The sequence below is a fragment of the Excalfactoria chinensis genome, chromosome 5 (genome assembly GCF_039878825.1).
Source record: "Excalfactoria chinensis isolate bCotChi1 chromosome 5, bCotChi1.hap2, whole genome shotgun sequence".
Lineage (NCBI taxonomy): Eukaryota > Metazoa > Chordata > Aves > Galliformes > Phasianidae > Excalfactoria > Excalfactoria chinensis.
This window is the reverse complement of record NC_092829.1, coordinates 34,353,270-34,373,199: the sequence shown is the minus strand read 5'-3', so window position 1 is coordinate 34,373,199 and position 19,930 is coordinate 34,353,270. Positions and strand designations below refer to the sequence as shown.

Sequence of the window (19,930 nt, the reverse complement as noted above, 5' to 3'; positions counted from 1 at the left end):
AGCAGCGCGGAGCTTGCACAGCCCCATTGCTGACAGCCTGCTGAAACTGCAGCTGAAGCATGAAGTGTGAACGTGGGGATGGGGACATGCGGTGCTGGGCACATGGAAACAAACTTCCAGACATGGGACTCTGACTAATATGGGGAGAAGGCTGGGGTCAGCGAGGGCCACGATATCCAACTTCCCATTATACTTCCATTATACATTAAAGGAGGAGAGCGCAATCTCATCTCCCTCTATCAGCACGCCACGTCCCTTTGGCATCTCATCTCAGCTGATTCCATGTTTTATGTAAGTGGGGTCAACACCCTCTCCAGTGCCCAGCGCCAGCGCTACGGGTCGAAGCCGGGGCTGACAGCTGGCAGGCTGGGGGAGGCTGCCCGGCGGCACCCAGTCCTCCAGGTGAGCGCCGCGTCGGATGCTCCAGGCGACTCGACGGATGCCCCAAGGCACGGCCCCCGGCCACAGGCACACGACGGGATGGAAAAAGCCGGACCGACGGCGAGCAGACCCGGCGGCGGGCCCGGCGGTGGGCAGCGCGGCTCCACCGCTCCGATCTCGGACACGCGGGGCGTGCTCTGCCCGCCGTCCCCCCGCACCGCGCAGGCCCCGGGGCGCGGCGGGAGAAGCGCGGAGCCGCGTCCCTGCCGCTGCTCACCTGCGCCCGAAGAGCCTGAGGCCGGTGAAGCGCTTGTTGCTGTGCCGGCGGCCCGGCGGCGGCCCCCGCTCGGGATCGGCGCCGCCCGACGGCCCGGAGACGGCGCCGGCGGCGGCGGAGGAAGAGGAGGAGGACGAGGAGGACGAGGGCGAGCCGCCGGGCGGCGGAGGCTCTGCCGCCTCCATGGCCGGGCTGGGGGGGCTCGGCGTCGCCGCTACCGGTTCGCCGCCCCGCGCTTCGGCTCCATGCGAGAGGAGGGACCGAGGGGGACGGGCGAGAGGCGGCGCGGGCACCCGCCCCCCCGAGCCCGGCGGCCGGGCAGGAAGTGCGGCCGCGCACCGGCGGGCCCGGAGGCCGAACCGGCCCGACAGCGCCTCCTGTCGTCGGCCGGCGCCGCGCACGGGGCACCTGCTGCCCCGAGCCCTGCTCGCATCGCGGGTTCGCGGACTGCCGTCCTGGGCCGGGTCTGCCCCCGTTCCAGTGGGGGCTGCAGCGAGGGGACAGAGCCCAGACTCGGTGTCACCTAGCCCCGTGTCACCAACCTCCAGCGTCACCCGCTCCCAGTGTCACTGAGGCTCGGTGTCACCAAGTCCCGGTGTCACCCAGTCCCGGTGTCACCCAGTCCCGGTGTCACCCAGTCCCAGTGTCACCGAACATGGGTGCTGCAGCCAGGCCCCAGCAGCCATGGCCCGGTGCTGAGGGCTCAGGAAGCTGTCAGCCCTGCTGTCGCCCCCGCACTCAGGAAGAGGATCGGCGACAGCAGCGGGGCCTCCCTCGTCCTCCCATTGTTCGCCCTGGCACTGGTGCTGCGTCTCACAGCCCGGCTGCGTCACTGCCGCCCTGCAGCTCCTCGGGGCGGTGGGAGCATGGCAGCCTTCTTTGCATGGCAAATGAGCCACACACAAGCGTCACCTTGCAAAGGGAGCAGGGCCACCCCCACAGCTGGCCCTGGGGGCAGCCACACGCGCAGTGCCTGTCTGCCCCTCAAGCCGGTGCCTTGATGGGTGCAGACGGGGGCTTCAAGCTGCCGGCCAAGGGGGAGTCCTATGTGCCCCGCAGCAGTGCGACCCTCCAGCATCCCAAATGGTGAGGCCGTGCACACCCGATGGCACCAGGATAGAGGAGAAAACTGTGGGTGAGGAGCTGGGAAAGCACAGGAAACCATGGAGGATCCTTCCCCCCACCCTGCAGCGCAGCGGGGCCACCAGCACTCAGCCCCAGCGCAGCACAGAGCCCATCCCAGCGGTACCTCATCACTGCAGTCCCTGCGGGGCTCTGGGGGACATCCCACGAGCGGTGCCTCCACATCTGCTGCAGCACAGGCGGCTGCTGCTCAGACAGCCCGGGGCTCGCTCTCGTTCTTCCTCCCCCGGCAGCCGCTTTCCGGAGTCATCCCAAGGGCAGAGCCTGGCAGGGCTGTGCGGCCGATGCTGATGTGGTGGTGGTGTGGGCCCCGCTTTGTTTGCACCCTCCACCTGGTTCCTCTCTCCGCACTTCCTGGAAGTGCGAGGGCGGCTGTCATTGTGGCCGGCGCCACCACGCTCTTCCTCCCGCAGCCTGCGCCTGAGCCAGCTCTCCTCACGTGGCCTGGGCTGGCTGTGTGCTTGTCCCATCCTGGGCTCCGTGGAGGGCCCTGGGGAAGCACCTGAGTGAAGCACGAGCACCAGCATGTGATGGCCTCGTTGCCGCTGTGTGCACGAGGGCAGCTCGGTGTGCCCTACCCTACTGTGGTCATTTCTCTGTCAAGTTTCATGCCCTGCCCTGCAGCACCCAGCCCAGTATCCCTCCCTTTGCCACACACTCCCAAGCCTCATGATGTCCCGCAGTTCTCAGAAAGGCCCAGCAAGCGAGTCCTTCTCTCCATGTGAAACTGCAGGGGTTGTACACAAAGTCTGAGGGGTTATCCATGTGCCCCCCAGCCAAGGCCACCTGCTGGGTCAAGCTACCCAAGCCCTGCATGGTACCAGACACCTCCTTCCAGCTATGCGGGGGCACAGAGACAGATGTCTGTGCTGGCAGAGCAGGCTCAGTGCAGTGGGGATGGATGGCAATTCAATGATGCTGCTCGGCACTGCCTGGCTAACACGATTAGTGGGATGGCAGGCAGGAGCCAGGCTGGCTGCCCTACTGCTGCTCCTCCAGCACAGCTCATGCTCTCTCCCAGTTCCTGCACTACCCAGATGGGATGGGAGGGCTGCATACTCTCTGCCCCTGGAGTGTACAGAGATCCCCATTCCTGGTATCTCAGTGCAGTGGCTGGAACAAGCCCACCCTCCCCTCCCCTCTGCTCTGCTGCAGTGACCCAGCATGTCCTCCTTTGCTATTTCCACAACAAAGCCCCTCTGCTCCACTCTGGGTTATATTTAGCTCAGGACAGAACAGCGTGTGAGATGCTCAGCACATCCTACCCACTGCCTGCATCCTATCTGTCACCCAGGGACTATGCCGAGCAGCTGGGCCCCCGGATTCCTGCTTGGCTCTGTGGAGACAAGGCCAAGCAGGGGGCTCAGGAGATGCTCTTTTGACTACCACAGTGTCCATGCCAGGTGCTGCCGCCCCATAGGGGTGGGAGCACAGGAGTGGAGGTCCAGCTCCCAGCATATCCTTTATCGTGCATTCAAGCCTGAGCAACAAGCACTCCTGCAGTGTGGTTTCCTCTCTCGATGAACACTCCTGCGAGCTGCGCTACCAGGAGTGGTGGTGGTGACAGAAGGTCACTGCTGCTAGTCTCAGTCCAAAAGCAGACAAGAAAGCACCCAAGATGAGCAAATGTTCCATGCAAGTGCCTAGCTGCAGGGTGCTGCTGAGAATCATCCTGCCCCAGTGATCCCCGGCAGCACTGGTGCTGTGTCACTGCTCGGCACACTGCTCCTACCCTGCTGCTGCACACCAGAGCAGGAGCTAATGTGACATGAGGCACACTCGTTGGCTGAACAACGCCAGCAATTAGGTACAAAGGCCCTGCACTTGTTCAGGGTCTGCTGTGGTGCCGGGTAGCAGGGGCTCTCCTAGCACTATCTCCCTGCAGTGAAAGTGTCCCAGAATCTGCAGAGCCATGGCCCAAGCCAGCATCATTAATAAGCTTGGCATGGAACTGCTACTCAAAGCCCTACATATAACCTGAGCACTGAGATCTATCCTCCCGCCCGAGGCGCCTCTGTACACCATGGCAGCTATTTATGGAAAGAGCTTTATTTCCATAGGCTTCATATCATTTCTGCTCATTTCAAAGCCTTTATATAGCGGCTCCTGCCGCTTGCCCCTCCTGATGACTAATGAGCCCCAGCAGGAGCGGGCGGCTCAGCAGCAGGAGCACCGTGGCCTCCACCTCCATGTGACATTGAGGACTCTGGTGATGGGCAACAGCCCGTGGAAGGGGGCCTCCAAACTCCAAAGTGGGGCTTGGGAAGTGCCCCTGGACCCACGTGTTAGTGTGGTGAGGGGGTTTCTATGGGACTCCTTGCCAGATCCTCCCAACTCCTGGGTGCACATGGAGCAGAGAGCAGGATGCAAACATTCCCCTGTGATATTGGACAGCTCTAGAGAGAATTCAGGCTGATCAAATTAGACTGCAATACGCTCCCTTCCTCCCCGGTGGAGGCTGGGTAATTGCAGCTGGCTAATCCGCTCAATGCACACATCTGAAAGAAGACAGCTAAGGGAAGAAAAGCCCGCTCTGCTCTTGCACTTGGTGTAGCTATCCCTGGTGTCAGTGGTGGGAGCATCCCACTGCTATACAGCCCCCAGGCCAGGCTGTGCCAGGAGCACTGCCACGGCCCCAGCTCACAGCTGGGTGCTAATTCAGACAGGACACTGCCACGCAGCCCCTGCTTGCCACCCACCACAAGAGTAATGAATGCTCAGGATGAGTCAGCCCAGGGCCCTCCTGCTCTACAGTCACTAATTCGGTTTCCCATTAGTTCCCATTAGTTCCCATTACTGCAGGATTAGAGAGCAATTTGCTCCTAGTTTGCTTCACAGCCTTCTCAAAGGGGGAGAAGGGCTGCTGCTCACATGGGCACTGAACCAAGAGGTGAGCCTGTGCATCCCAAAGTGTAGGTCATCTTCCCCAGGGCAGAGCTTCACACCAGGGCCTCACATCCCCACAGCAGGCACTCTTGAGTGCTACAGGACACAGTTTTATGTAGTGGTTTGCTGGGCTCAGTGACACCAGCAGAGGAGCCCAGAGCAAGAACAGATGTTCCTGCTGCTGCAGCCAGCCTCAGAAGCTTTCCAGGCTCAGCTCCTTACCTCAGCATCACCGCTCCTTCTCCCTGCTGGGAGCTCCCTTTTTTCCTGTGCAAGGACAGGGCTGAAGGAAAGAATGCAGGGATGAGCAGCACCTAGCTCTGGGAAGGGCATTCATGCATGACCCCAGTGACAACCCTGACAGAGGGAAGAGCCATCCATTACACCCAGCCCAGGCCCTTTCAGCACCCCTGCGCACAGCCCGGGGCTCCTACCTGTAGGACACCTGCTTCCTGATGGCCAAGTGCAGGAACTGCTCTTCCACCTCCACTGCTGCCGTCGCCCCTCTCACCTTGTCCCACACTGGCTCTGCACCACGGAGACCCAAGCTTTGCTCTCTTCCAGCACTTTCTACATCCATAGTTCCTGGGATGATCCCCGAGGCTCCCCGGGCTCCCTCGTTGTCCCTGCTGCTCGTGGTGAGCTCTCTCCAGCTGGGCCCCTCAGCCATGTGGAATGAGGTGCTGATCCTGGCTGAGTCCCGCTCTGCTTGGCTGCCTGTGGGTCTTGGGAGGATGCTGGCAGGGCTCTGCTTCTCCGGGAGCACAGTTGCAGGGAAAGCAGTGGAGCAGCAGCCCAACTTTTTGCAGTGCTGTCTATCGGCCTCTCGACATCAGTTTGCAGGGCTCAGGCACAGCGGATCAGCCTCTGCCTGCCTCCTCTGCCCTGACACAGCGGAGTGGAGGAATAGCAGACGGAGATTTAAAGACGTCAGTACTGCTGCTTGGAGGTGCAGGAAAAAGGGGATGAGGAGAGAGCGTGTCGGGTCGTAGGAAGGAGCCTGAAGGGCCAGGGCCCAGTGTGTCTATTGCTGTCCCCTGCAGCAGCAGCACAGGCAGGCAGGCAAGCAGGTGCCTGTGCACCGATCCTGCAGCAGCACTCAGAAGACAAAGCAGATAAGGAGCGTGAGCGTGTGCGTGGGGAGGGGGGCTGCGGGGAGTGCAGAGTCACCTTAGAGACACTTGAAACTGGCACTTAACCCTTTGGAGTCTGGGAGGCAGAGGAGTGTGGCGGCATCCCCAGCCCTGGTCTCTCACAGCCAAGGCTGCTTACCCTAAGCAGTTGTGTGCAGCAGGCACCCCAAAGTGTGAAGGACCTGCAGCTCTGGATTCTTATGCCACAAGGTGAGATCTGCCTGGAGCAGGGCTCCCCAGCTTTGGGCAAGGATACCCAGCAGAAGAACTGCACAATCTGTCTGTGCTGGGCTGGGGCTGCACTTGGTAACCTCGGTCCTAGTCATGTCAGCTGGGCTGAGGGACCCTGCAGAGCTCCCGCATGTGTCTGGCACCTTGCTTTGGATTTGCTTTGCCCCAGACTTATCACACACTGAACATCAACCTGCGGTGCATGGGGAAAAGGATGTTGCGGGTCTGTAGCAGCTGCCTCCCAGCCCAGAGGACCCGTGTGCCTCCCAGACCTATGGTGCAGCCCCAGCCTCTGCCACAGCTGCTCTCTCGTGCAGTCGTGAGTCGTGGAGAGCCCATTCCCTCCTGCAGCGTGACTCAGCCTCCACAGGGGCTTTGTTCCCCTCTGCAGCTGTGAGATGGGGGCTGGCCCTCCCGCAGAAACCTGGGTGAGCTTGGTGCCTCCTGCTTGCAGGCTGAGTGGCCCCTGCATGGGTCACACCAAGGTGCAAAGTGCTACCTTCACCTTTGATGGACGATTTCATCGGGCACAAGGCAGAGAGCTTCAGCAGGTAAGAAAACACACGCAGAACAAGGTGCCAGCTCTGACACTCAGCATGGGGCTGTGAGGAGGCTTGATCACCCTGTTCCCGCAGAGGCACCCAAAGCTCCTTGCCAAGGAGTAGGAACAAAGCCTGCACATCTCACAATAGATCTGCACGAGAAGTACGGTCAGGTACAGCCCCAAGCAGTGACACCCAGAGGGAACATGCTGTACCTAGAAAGCAGGGATGCTCTACCGAAAGCTCCAATAGCATACATCCTATTGTAAGGCATTGATGTTCCCATGGACCGCTTGTGGCCTGCTCTGCAGTGGTGAGCTGCAAAGGCAATTGTGGTTTTTTTCTGAGTTGGCCTGGTAACAGAGAATGGCTAGGAATAACTCATCTCTGCAAAATGAAGACTGTGTTCCATCAGTACTCTTTTGTGCTGGGCTTGTACACGTTGGCAGTGCACAGGCTCATCAGCAACACGATCCCAGATGGGAAAGAGCCTGACCTGGCATGGCATGGCAGTGTGTTTGAAACGCACTGAGTGTAACTGAGCAAGGCTGAAGGTGACTTCAAAGAAGGTATCCTCTCACTTTGCTAATTCCCTTGTTCTGCTCTAATTACTTGCTGTAGCCAAACCGGGAGGTGTGATTGGCTGGCTGCATTTTGGGAGGCACTTCAAGGATGTGCCTATTTTGAGCGGCTCAGAATGCAATCCGGCAAACTGCAGAATAGAGAGGATTTGTCTAGATGAAGGGAGATTTGCTCCCGATGGAGGGGGTTCTGCTTTCTCCAACTGTGTCAGTGTTAAAAGGATCAATGCTGGAGAATTTATCCTTTTAGGAGCTTTCTTCAAGCATCTCCAAAGTCCAGATGACTCCTGCCTGGGCCATTAGTGGTCATTTCAATGTCCAAATCCTAACAAACCCACCAGGAGATCTCTAGAATGAAACTTAATTTTCTAGACCTCCTGTTGCCGTGTGTTTCACACCAGTTTTCACAGATGTAAATGGACTGCTGCAGGCTAACAGGTCCCAAGTTACTGACCTAAAACATGCAAGTTTACTTCTAACCCAAACACTGAGCGTGAGCTCCCAGTGCTGAACCAATTCCACATGCAGACAACAAACGGGATATCTGGTGAGCAAGAGGTCAGAAGCTGTGACAACCATGCTGGAATGAAGGGATCCATCAACCCAGGATTGATGCTGCATCTTTTTATTTTATTTTTATTTTGCTTGTCTAAGCAAATGCAGAGCAAGGGATGGAAGAAAGAGAAAAGGTGGCTTGAAAAAAAAAAACAAGTAAACAAGACAAAACAAAACAAAAAACAGGAGGGAAAAGGCAGCTACTGGAGTATAAGGACAAAGTGAGCTGCTAACAAGAAAGGAGTTCATAGGTGCTAAGCCCGCACTAATTCTTAATAAAATACAATACTGAAAATAGGATCTGAGAGTCTCCAAAATACAATATCTTAAGGGATCGGCAATAATACAAAATAAGGTTCATTATGTACAAACGAGTTCTGCTCTTGGTCTCTGTACAACGGTGGGAGTGGGAGGCGTGGGGACATGCACGGTGGAGGTGCTGGGGTGGAGGAGGAGGGTGTGCTTGGACCCGGCAGTGGTTCTCTGTGCTGGGGTGGAGGCAGAGGGTCGGGAGTGCTCTGGTATCTGTTGAGAAGCAGATCCTGTGTGAACCTTGAGAAGAGCTGTGCTGAAGGCCTTCTTCCTCCTCACCCCACTGGCCAAGCATGTGTGGTTGCAGCTAGCTATGCCCAAATTTGTCCTAAGTGGCTTCCGGGGCAAAAACAGTTTCCAAAAGAGGGGTGTGAGAGCCATTCTCTTAATTCTTCCAGTTCTTGAGCAGGGGGGTGAGACTGGTGGAGAGGCTGGAGCAGCATAATCTGAGTACAGGGCACCTGAAGCAAAACAAGCTTCAAGGTTTTCTGCTGTGAAACCAAGTGGAGCACACAGAGAATCTCATGTGCAATCTGCTGCATCCCAGATCGTAGAAATTCAAGTCCCACATTGTCCTTCTAGCAAAGGACAGCTGAAGGTACAGAGTGAGAAGATACTGGGGCAGGGAAAGGGTCAGAAGTGGATGTTTGGATACTAAAGAGAACGGAACACTTTTGAGATGAAGTCATTTCAGCATTGCAGTGGACATGCTAAGTCAGGGCCTGAAGCAGTGATTGAGCACCTGGTGGAAGGCAGGGCCAACCCAGGGGAGCTCAGCTGCATGCAATGCTCCTGAGTGACTGGAATGGGTGGAACTAGGATCCACCCCTTCCTAGACCTCATTTAAGGGCTGGCAGTGGAGGTGAGCAAGTGTTGATAGAGATTCTTGATTGCTGGAGGCTTTCCAAAGGTAGGCTGCTTTTTTTTTTTTTTTTTTCTTTCTTTCTCCTTCATTTCTGCAGTTGCTGCATTTGGGTTTGTCCTCATCTGCTGCAGCCGAAGCCTTTGCTGTCCTATATTGTGGTACTTTCTATCACATTATAGTGTAATAAGCACCAAGCTTGGAAAGTCTGGCCTGATAGGTGGTATGGGAGAGGCTGCTACCTTTGGTGCTAGCACTTAGAAGGAGGAGATCTAAAATAGTTTTTGGTGACTCTGACCAATTCAAACATGCTACCTCTTTCCTGGCAGAAGGAATAGTCTCCTGAGATGCCAGCATGTCCTTAGTGGTGTTCACAACTCTACTAGACACCAACAGCGACATCAGGATGTGAGGGGGGATGGACAGTTGTGATAGGGTGATGGAAGTGGATTTCTCTCACTCTCATTGCAGGGGGTGTGTAGAATGGGAAGTGGGAAAGCACTGACCTGATTAGCACCACGCTGTAGGGCCCAAGCTGGGAACAAAAAGGAATAAAAGCACCTCTGCCAAAGAGGAGATGCTGAGGGTGGGGAGAATTGGGCTGTGGGGAGAAACTTCTCCCTGTTTTAGAGTTCTGGCTGACCAGAAGCTACCAGTTAATTTTCATGGTGGTTTATCTTGATTTGGGATCTGTCTCCCCCACTCCGTTTGTGTGCAGATCTATGCAGATAGTTGGTGTGAAAGTTATGTAGGTACATCCAACGAGAGAAAACTAGAGCAAGCAAGAGCTAGTTTTTCTCTTGATGGAGGCATAGGTATACTAACAGATGGAAGGGAAGGAATGAGCTCAAACTCTCCAGAGTCATCTCTCCAGCCCCAGTATCACCCACTGCTATGTCCCTTAGGCAGAACAGTAAAACTCTTTCATGTGCATCTGATGTAGGCAAGGGGTACGTGCCTAGGGACAGCCACCCATGGAGGCTTTGGGGAGTGAGCTGAACAGTTTGAGGGCCTCCTCTTGACCTCCCTCCATTCTGTAGTGAGCCCACACCCACAGGGTAGTGCTCATTCAAGCAGGAGATAAGGCCAGGGAAGAGGATGTCTCAGGACTTCGTCAGAGGTTTATTACCAGTTCTGGCAGTCCTGTGACTCCTCTCAAAAGAATCAGTACCAAAGGGGGACATGGGGATGGGAAGGAGCTGAACTCAAGGCCAGTTTAGGAGTGTCTGAATGCAGCATCCTCTCCTGCTGAGTCCCCTCAGTTGCTCAGTGAGGAGGGAATCCTGCAATCAGACAGATGAGGCCTTGAGGTCCAGCAGCTGCTACAAGTATTCAGCTGTCTCACTGGAGCTTGTTTCCCTGAGGAGGAAAAAAAAAAAAGACAAGGCATCAGTCAAGGCTTTTTGCAGTTTCCTAGATAAATGTACCTCTTTACCCAGCTGTTTTGCTCTAACCAGGATGGAGCTCTCCCCTGGGCCACTGGATGACCAGCAAACACGGGATCACCTGAGTCATCCCATCCTGCTTGTGTTTAGAGCAGTGGGACACTGATTATGGAGTTCCAAATTTTTGCTCTTTAAAACAAATTTGGTCTTATGCTCTCTGCCAGCACTGGTCTCCTGCAGCTGCTGTTTCTCATCTAATTGCCTGCCCTAGGGAGCTTGGCTGCTGTAAGCCTGCAGTGAAGGGGACATGCTTGCTTCTTTCTCCAAGGTGTCATGCTGTGGTTTGGGGCCCAGACTGTGGTCCCCACCTGCTTACCTCTCATGAAATTGCTCTTTGAAGTGGGGTAGAGTTGGGTCAGTTTGGTTCTGGTCAGGATTCTCCAGATGGGATTTGCTCATATATATGGCTGTCTCGTGTGTCCTTGCCAGATGAGGCCTTGGCTTGTCAGACTGCCCTTTTTCAGCCTCCCACCCCTCAGGATGGTCCATGGTTAGGAAGGAGCTATAGCTCTCTTCTAAGGAGCCAGCACCCTCATCATAGAACAAGAGGCTCCGTGACTGAACTGCAAACAAAGAGAGCGTGAGTTAATTATGCAGTTAAGGTCTCTCATAAAGGGTGATAGTGTTGGCTAGCACATGCCCACCCAGCCATAGCCTTGTCCTGCTCTGAAAGATATCCCATTCCTATGAGCTTCATGAGGCAAATGGTACCTGGGACACATCACCTCTCCAGAAGGCAATCTGACCTGTGGCTTTTTCCTCATATTGCAGCCTTTTCTATTTGGGCAAATGGCTAGAAGAAAATGAACACGGGCCTAAACAATGTGCTGCTATCATACTGCCAACAGGTCAGGAATCCCACTGAGCAAGAGCCTATGGGATAGGCTCTGGAGGGTCAGTGCTACCCCTTGAAACAGATGTGGCAGGAGAAAAGTTGGAAATAGTTTGGGATTAAAGGGAGGTACTACATTAGACTCACTCTTACTAGTTGTGTAAATGTCTGGCGCTGGTGTTGCTTTCACTGTCTGTGATGATGTAGAGAACTCTGGGAGACAGGGCATCAGGGATCCCAGGATGAGAACGAAGCAGAGCACCAGCACCTAGTGAAGAGATATCAACATGCAGTCAGTGCCACTAGCAACAGGGAAGCTCCTCCTCAGCACGCAGGCATATGTGTGAGAGTGTGTGTTCAGGCTGGCTACAGGGTCACTGCAGACCCCCAGGGAGGGAAGGACCTGCTCTGCTAATCTCTACTGGAAATCTAAGACGGGGAACTCTGAAGCTTCCTAGTGTTGCTCTTTTTCTGAAGTATTTACAGTTCCATGGTGAGAACTTGCCTGAGGAGAGATGCTCACAGCTAGGGAACGATTTGGGAAGGAAGGGTGCACAAGCAAAGAGATGAAGTTTGCCTTGATCACAGGGAACCTGGCCATTAGCACAGTAGGGGCTGCAAGTAAACAAGCTCATTGAGAGACATCTATAAGATACCACAGCAGATAACAAAGGGAAGTAAGTTACTCTCCATCCTAGGAAAGAAGAGCAGCAGAACTGCAGCAGCCCAAATTCTGACAATATAGACAGAGTTCAAGGAAGGAGTTAAACTTATGCTTGGCATGCACATATTCTGGGCCATGTGTCTTCTGGCTGTGGGCAGAATATTCAGAGCTACTGGACAGCAATAAAAGGAGAGAGGCAGATGAAAGCTCCTTGGAAATTCCCCTCTGGTAGTTCTGCACCTGTCCGTAAGTTCTGTCATGATGGAAAGGGACTCCATTTAATTTAGGGAGCTAACAGTACAGAGCAAATGGGAAGTTAGAAAGAGCCAAATACTTATTACCTGAATACTATGGATACCCACATTAATATACCACCCACAGGGTGCTATAATAATAGCTGCCTCCAGTGCAGTGATTAGCTTGAGCAAATCTAAAGAGGCAGTGCATCAGCTGATGATTTCTACAGCATGCATACGAATCAGCTAGGTGTCACCCATGGGACATATGCTGGGACAGTCAGCCATTTCTTGACTGCTTTTTGGAATGGCCAAGTCTAAGTAACACACAGAAGCTGGTACTTCAAGGTAATATGGACCACCAGTGGATTCTGGAGTACGTAGAAGATTAAATGATAGCACACGGATACTATACAATGTAAAGGGGAATTTAGTTTTTCAGTTTCTCCATGACTGATTTTGAAGTAAGGAAACCAGCTATGGACAACATAGATGCTAAACACATCATATTGGTTATTCAGGGCATTCAGATTCCCTATTCCACAAAATCAAGGTTAAAAAAAAAGTCAGCTGAGTAGGTATTGCTTGGATTTATTACAGCCAACTGCACAGTACTCATAAAGGGCAGCTAGCCCTGTGAAGGCTGTTTCTCTTCTAAAACAGAAGAAGATTTATGTTAGGAAGAGAGCAGTATACTTAACAACTTGCTTTAACAAGGCGTTTAGATGGGGCTTTGCAGAGCAGCATCGTTTTGGTCTTTTCAGTTTAACTCTGGTTTTCTGGTTCAGTTCAAGCTCTAAACCATTTAATAACAATAACTCTTGATTTGAGTCTCGGTACCATTAATGTCCCTGATTCTGAACACCTCACCATTCTGACCTCTTAAAAATGAGGAAAACTAGGCTAGAGGAAACCACTATGAAATTAGTTGGAAAGGTGAATGAAAAGATTTGTTTATAAAAGTGTCTTCAGAAAAAGTTGCTGAATAGTTCATTGTTAAGGAGGGAGGGCACAGAAGATGGAGTGGCAAAGGTATCTGTTGTGGTTCTTTCAGGATACAACTTTTAAAGCTTGACTGAGATGTCAGTGTCAAATCTACAGATGGGAGAGATCACAAGCAGACTGGCTTTTGATCACCATTCAGGTTCAGAGTGATCTTGACCACCGGGTAGAAGTGTTCCAAGAGAACAGCAGGGAGATGCATGCAGACAAACACTGAGACCAGCGAGGTGGCAGGAGTGATTAGCAGAAGAAACACAGCACCAAGTAAGTGAGCAGGCAGCTGTTCTACAGAGGCAAGTCTGGGAGTGAAGATGAAGCACAAGGTGGGTGTAAGTCAGTGTCACTTTGTGGAGGGCAAATCTCAGCTTCAGTGGATGAACAGGGTTTTGGAATGGCTCATAGATTCTGTATGGATAATCAGGTGCTACTCTGCCCAGCTTTGGGCCCCTTCATTCCAAAAAGATATGGGGCAGCTAGAAAAAGCCTGGAAGGGGGGGTCTTTGAGTATAAGCAGTGATTCAGCAACTCAGCTTATGAGGAAAGGTAGAAGAAACTGGTGATTTAGCAGAGTGGACCAAAGGAAGTGACATAAACAGCAGTTTTCAAATACGTGAAGCACAGCTGCAAAAAAGATAAATAGATCTTGCTTACAGTGTACCCACAGTAAGTTGCAATAAACTTCAGCTATTGCGAGGAAGATTTAGAGGATATCCAAAAGCTTTATCTGGGAAAGATAACAAGGCACTGTAATAGTTTGCCTAGGGGAGCTGAGGGCTGCTCACAGCTGGAGCCCTCAGGAATTAGCTAGACAAATATCCAGCAGGAAAGGCACGCAGTGAGAAGAGAAGGGTCTTCTGCTGCCCTCCCGTGCTGCTAGGCGTGATTATTCTACATATCTGCCTTGATAAGGAGTGCTCTATTTGGAGACTTAATGGAAAATGGGAACTAGGAGGCCGATGAGAGGAAATGGCCAAAGATAGAAAAGCAAATTACAAATTCTTGAAATGCTTCAAAGCTCCGAAGTCTGAGAGAGTTGGTGTGTGGGCTGGGATGCTGTGGAATGAAGGGAGCAGTAAGGAGAGATAAGACATTGCTGGGAACCTAAATAAGGTATTTTATCAGCTTTTATGGTGCTGGGGATGTCTGGAAGGCACTTCTCCTGGACTTGCTCATTTCAGGTAGTAGCAATGAAGAATTGCTGGAGCCAGCGATGCTCTGATGAGCTGTTGCATTAAGGAGCAATGAGTCACTGGGTCCTGTGGGGTCACACCCAAAACTGTGGAAAGAACTTGGGAATGAAGCAACAAAGCAGAGAACAGAGAAGAAAAATCTGTCATTAAAATTTGATCTGATATGGAGGTGGCAAAGAATGTAGCAAAAGTTTGAGCAGATTTTGAAAGGAGAAACTGAACAAGGGGGGGGGGGGGGGGGGAAAGAACCAACTTCTCAGGCCACAGAGCATGGTGAGAAAATGGGGCAAATAATTTTGGTTATCTAAAGGGCAAATTAGAAGGATTCTAGCTCTAACAGAGTCTGATATATGGGCATAGCAAGAGCAGATGTCATTTCTTGCTGATAGGTACAAGGTAATGCCCACTGGTAGGAATGCTGTGCACCCTGCTGAGTTAAACGTTAAGTATTACTGACTCAGCAAAAAACAAAAAGTCTATTGTGATAGAAGTTTACTGGGGACTTTTTTTTAACTGAATGTCCAATAGCTAATGAAAAGCAAACAAAGTACTGTTTGGCACAAAATGCGACAGTGAAAACACAGGAATTATCCTCATACTGTTGTATAAAGAACTGACACTACTGATGTGTGTGCGACATGGTCCAGTTCTGGTACTGTTAACACATGAGGAGAAAGCAAGTATACTAGCAGCAGAGCTGGGCAGTACAAAAGAGAGCAGGAATGGGGATTGATGAAGAGTCTGGGGAAGTATGGCTAAAAGGAATGATGAAAATGACACTCATACCATTAAGCAGGTCCCAGTCTGTGTGGAAGCCATTTTGTAAGGTCTGGAGACTTTCCCAGCTACCAGAGCCTGCAGCTTCTGTAACTGCTGGAGCAGAGTCCTGGGACAGGAAACAACCCAAATCAGAACTTGATAAAGAGGCAACAGCCAGTGAGTGATGGAAAGCTTCCACTACTCCCTTTGTAATTTACCCTGATTTTTCCTTTCTTGTAAAAACAAATCTCTCCTTGTTGCCATAGCTTGCCCAAGTTATTCAACCAGACAGGCTAAGGAAGCACAAAACAAAGAAGGGTTTGAGACATGAAGTGTTGCAGGAACTGTGGGAGGAATGCCCCAAGGTGCCATTAGGTTGAAGAGCCCTCTGCTCATGCTTAGATCCAACAGAATCTTCACTACAACTGCCCTCAGTCATGAGCATCCCATTCAGTCAGGGCTCCAGCCAGTCGTCTCTCAAAGCCTTGTAGTGCTGGGCTACCATGGAAATCAAGCTCTGATTTGGAGGCTGAACACTGTAGCTGCCTCAGACCTTGAGAAGAGGCCCGTCTGTTCCTACTTCACTCATAGACACATGCTCTGTAGCTCGACCTGTGGCCTGAACCATATGGTGGAGGGAGAAACAAAAAAACATTTTGATCCCCTCCAGCTTCTTCAGTTTTGGCAAACTGCAGAGGGACGTGGGCAAAGCCAAATGTAGAGCTCAATGATTAATTCATTCTCTGGCTGCTCCAATGGGAACATGTATTGAGGTCTCTCTGCCCCGCTTAACTGAATGCAGGCATCAGCACACAAACACAGAACAGTGGTAGGTGTGGTATGAAGAGCCACCAAAATCTTCACTGGGCTGATGAAGAAATCTGAAGGCATGGAGCCTAACTGCAGAGCATGCAGTCAGCAAGGGCTCCAAATTACTGAAATATGCACTACTGAGCATTTCCCCTTGGGACTGCTGGCTGTTTGACATAAATATGTGTGAGCTTTCATAAAATGCCAAATCCTGGAGCCAGGAGGTTGCAGGAGAATCCCAGATTTATCTCTTTCCAAATCCTCCTCTGTTCCTTGTGCATGTGGAAAGAGACACAGAGCGTCCCCCTGGCAGTGCTTGAAAACCAAACCCAATTAGAAAGAACAGTGTGTTTTATGAGGGGGGGCAAGAAAAAAAGGAAAAATAGTCCTTCAGCTTTTAGGCTAATCTCCTGATTCTGGAGGGTGGGGCTCATGCTTTTTCAACACCAGAGGCTACCTGTGCTCCCAGGGAGGCTGGGAATCAATCTGTGCCCTGTGGGTGACTGTGGCCTGGCAATCGTGTCACCTCAGCTGGGTCCATGGTGTTCCCCAGTCCCAGCAGCTGTGGCTGGCGTGGAAGCTGGGAGCATAGCTTTAGTGTTATGGATGAGAAGAGAATGGCAGAGCCTTAAGGAGCGCTTCACATCCCTACATACTGTAGCGGTACAGAAATGAACTGTTCTCTTACCAGCCCTGTCCTTACTTACACCTAACTGTACTTAGGAGGTGGAAGCAGGGCTGGGCTCTCCTCCTGCTGCTCATCCCCACAGTAAGGGCATGAATCTTCCTTATCTGCTTCCAAGGAAGAAAAATCCTCTGGTGATCTCTTGACTGGCTCTGCTTGTTATAAGCATAAGTGTTCACCAGAGTCTCAAAGGAGCCAGGGGCCTGCTCTGGGGCTGCAGGAGCATCTTGTTCCTCTCAGGCAGGCAGCAGGAGCAGCAGCAGATGGGAGCAGATCCTCCAGGCTTGCGGGGAGTTCCTCTAGCCTATCTGAACAAGTGGGTGAGGCAAGGCAAACAAGGGCTGTGGGGCTGAGCCACACAGTTCCCACCAATGCCATACACACAGGGAGTTGCCATGGATGAGGTGGGAGTTGGGATCCCTGCCTTTATTAGAGGAAATGGCTTACCCATCTAGGCTGTTCAGCTGTTTCTCGATAGAAACCTGAAACAGCTGCATAAAGCCCAGGGCTTCTAAAGAACCCAAGAAAAGAAGGAGTGAGTTTGAGGGCCTGGTGCACATGGCCTCCTTCAGAACACCTGCCTTGAAGACAATCAGATCCCTGGAGGGCTACAAGAAAGCACTGTAAGCTCAAAGGGCTGCAAGAAGGAGATGGGAGAGAACTTCTTCCCTCCCTCCCTTTGCTATGGGGTGGCCTGGCCGTCCCAACACAAACATTCCAGGCTCACTAAGCAAACCCAGCTGCCTTGCTGCTGCCATGGGCCCCAGACCAGTGCCTCATTGAGCGCACCCACCACACCAGCAGCCAGAGGGCTGACTTCTTACTTCCCAGTGCACTGTCAGCCTCCCTTCCACTGCATACCCCACAGAGAGGTCAAATTTATCTCCCCTTACCTGTTTGCACTTTCTAAGGTCTCCACTTTTTTCCAGAGTTCATTATTTTCTGTCGTGTATGTCTCAACCCTGTGGGAATAAGACCCGTGACCAGTTAGTTACACAGGTGGGACAGAGGAGGCAGATACAGCCCCTGCCTCTCTTGCACTGAAAAGGCTCAGGTTCAGTGGCCACATCCATTGCCTCCACATGTGGTTCTGGAGCCAAATGTTCAACCAGCTCCCCTAAGGAGCATGCCAGAGGAGGGGAGGAGGGTTATAAATTCACACCTCTCCCACTGGGACCAAAAGTCTTCCAGTCTGGGTGCTTTGCAGCAGGAACCAGGCAGCTCTGCACAAATGCTGGGCCAGCTCTTATTGTGGGCACTTGAGGGCAGCAGAGAGCCTGCGTGCTGCTCCCGGTGCTCCCGAGAGGAAAGGCGCTGTGTTGCACTTGGGACAGGGGAAGGGGAATATCTCCAGGGCAGGGAAACAGCCTGCTGATGTTGGGCTTTCCAGCTCTACCTCCAAACCTGACGTTCCGTGCAAAAACCGAGCTTGCAGCTAAAAGTGTCGTGCTGGATGGTGAAGGGCTCAAGCACAGATGTTGACAAACCAGCTCATGCAGAAAGCCAAGCTGACCAAAGACTTGATACATTAAATAATAATAATAATAATTATATAAAAAAACATCATCGAGTGTTCCTTTTGGTTCACATTTAAACCTGGCATTGTTTGAAAGCCATCTGTCCCAGCAATGCACTAGCGTAACAAAGCACTGAGTACATACACGTCTGGGGAAGAGGCCCCAGCACAGATTGATTGCTGTGGCCCTGCTACTCGACCAAGGGCAGCACCTCCCCAGCGCCATCCTGAGGGATGTGGGTGTCCGTGTGGGACACTAGCATGAACCCCGAGGCACCGCTTGTGAAAGGGCATGAGAATTTGAAGGGGCCTTGAGTCATCTGTTTTCATTTAGCATTTCTGCACACTTACACAAGATAAACAAACAGCAGCAGCAGGAAGAGTTAATTAAGGTTGGGTTTGGGTTTTTTTTGGTGTTTTTTTTTTTCTCCCCATTTTGCTGATCTCAGGTGGTGTTAATAACAGGGAAAAGATAGTATATAAATAGAAATGTGAGCTTGCAGCTGGATCCCAGCATTCTGCTTTGCCTGGGAATGCCCATTGGGAATGCTAGTACAGAGAAGACCACAGGATCAGGACCCCAGGAGTTGTTTTCAGCCCTCATTGACATATGCCATTGCCATGTGATGTCACCTTAGGCTTAGGCCTGTCACATATTCAGGACCTGAGAGTAATAAGAAGAAAAACAAAGCCTATGTACAAAAAGGGGGATGGGAAGGGAAAAGGGTGTGGTTAATAATGGTGCACTGTTTTCCTTCTTATCAAATGCCTGTGTGTCCTCTTCATGGGGAGAAGGGGAAAAGCTGTATTCAGTACCCTAGGAGGACATACTCCTTATGGGACCGACAGAATAGGAGCAGTTCTAGTGGGGAAACATGACTCTCATCCCAAATCCCACCTTGTGGGCAGCCAAAATGGCCCGTGTTCTGCGGAGAAGCGGCCAAACTAAGCAGCTGGAAACACTAGATTTCTAGAGCATTCTCCATCCTGCAAGAGGATTTCTAGGAGGGAGGGGAGTAGGGGCAAGATCCCAAACCAAACTTCAGTGCAGCCAGTCTTGCAAGGAATTGTACTTTTTGAGCAAGTCAGTAGTTTTCTAAGTTGAAAATATGCTTCTTTTTTTTACAGTCCCACTGCAAGTCCAGTGACTGCTGAATACTTCCCACTGTCAAATAGGTCACCCCAGGGTAGAGGTGAGTACTGAGTCTCTCTCATAGGAACACAATAGAAATCCCTGATGCTCTTCTGGCATTTTAAACTTTACCATCTTGGTAAGGAGAGGTTCAAAGAGCCAACTGACCACAGTGTCACTGCTGGGTAGAGTGACAGTGACTACCCTTATGCCATAATGGAAGTAACAGGAGAGACCCCTGACCCAGGTTCAGTCACCTTTGAGCTCAGGTGCTGTGAGGAAGCATAACTACATACGTATGGGATCACATGGGCTATCAGAGCCAAAAGCACTAGAAAGAGGGGCTGTGAAGGAACAGGGCTCCCTTGTCAAAGGTAAGGCAGAGAAGAAGAAACTTACTTTTTCTCTAGACATTCCACATATTCCTTCTTCTTTCTGCGACTCTCCTGAGCAGAGATCTGTGAGAGGGGCAGCCGTTAGAGAGCCGTCAGTACCATAAGCATCTAGACATGTCTTTGTAACCCCCTCATCTTGTCTGCTCTCTGCACACACAGCACACTCAGGTAAATGGGGATGTCATCTTCCAGTCTGCCATTCCTACTGGTCCCCAGGCCAAAACTGGGAGGAATGGATGCTGCAGACATGCAGACTTATTCGGCCTATAGACCACAAATATTTGTTGCAGTGTGCCTGACCCCCCCTTGCTGCTGAGAGCATCTTTTGGTTGCTCTGAACTCCTCTGACTCACATGGTACG

The 19,930-nt window shown here is 52.1% G+C and overlaps 2 protein-coding genes across 8 annotated transcripts in view; both read right to left on the bottom strand.

The window, feature by feature from the left end:
• Positions 1-5,788, bottom strand: part of DGKZ (diacylglycerol kinase zeta) — a 42,227-nt gene extending 36,439 nt beyond the window's left edge. For 2 of the 5 annotated variants that reach the window (XM_072337213.1, XM_072337214.1), the window contains exon 1: positions 659-963. In XM_072337213.1, coding sequence (XP_072193314.1) covers positions 659-843 — 185 coding nt within the window. In that variant the 5' untranslated portion in view covers positions 844-963. Of the gene's footprint in view, positions 1-658; positions 964-1,907; positions 2,101-5,121 lie in introns of those variants that run through there. The other 3 variants (XM_072337211.1, XM_072337212.1, XM_072337215.1) reach the window with 3 other exon arrangements.
• Positions 5,789-7,817: 2,029 nt separating this feature from the next.
• Positions 7,818-19,930, bottom strand: part of CREB3L1 (cAMP responsive element binding protein 3 like 1) — a 42,604-nt gene continuing 30,491 nt past the window's right edge. For 2 of the 3 annotated variants that reach the window (XM_072339095.1, XM_072339093.1), the window contains exons 7-12: positions 19,574-19,632; positions 17,420-17,488; positions 15,059-15,158; positions 11,328-11,448; positions 10,665-10,911; positions 7,818-10,262 (exon numbers count right to left, since the gene is read on the bottom strand). In XM_072339095.1, the coding sequence (XP_072195196.1) occupies positions 10,226-10,262; positions 10,665-10,911; positions 11,328-11,448; positions 15,059-15,158; positions 17,420-17,488; positions 19,574-19,632 (633 nt within the window). In that variant the 3' untranslated portion in view covers positions 7,818-10,225. The remainder of the gene's footprint in view (positions 10,263-10,664; positions 10,912-11,327; positions 11,449-15,058; positions 15,159-17,419; positions 17,489-19,573; positions 19,633-19,930) is intronic. The other variant, XM_072339094.1, reaches the window with a different exon arrangement.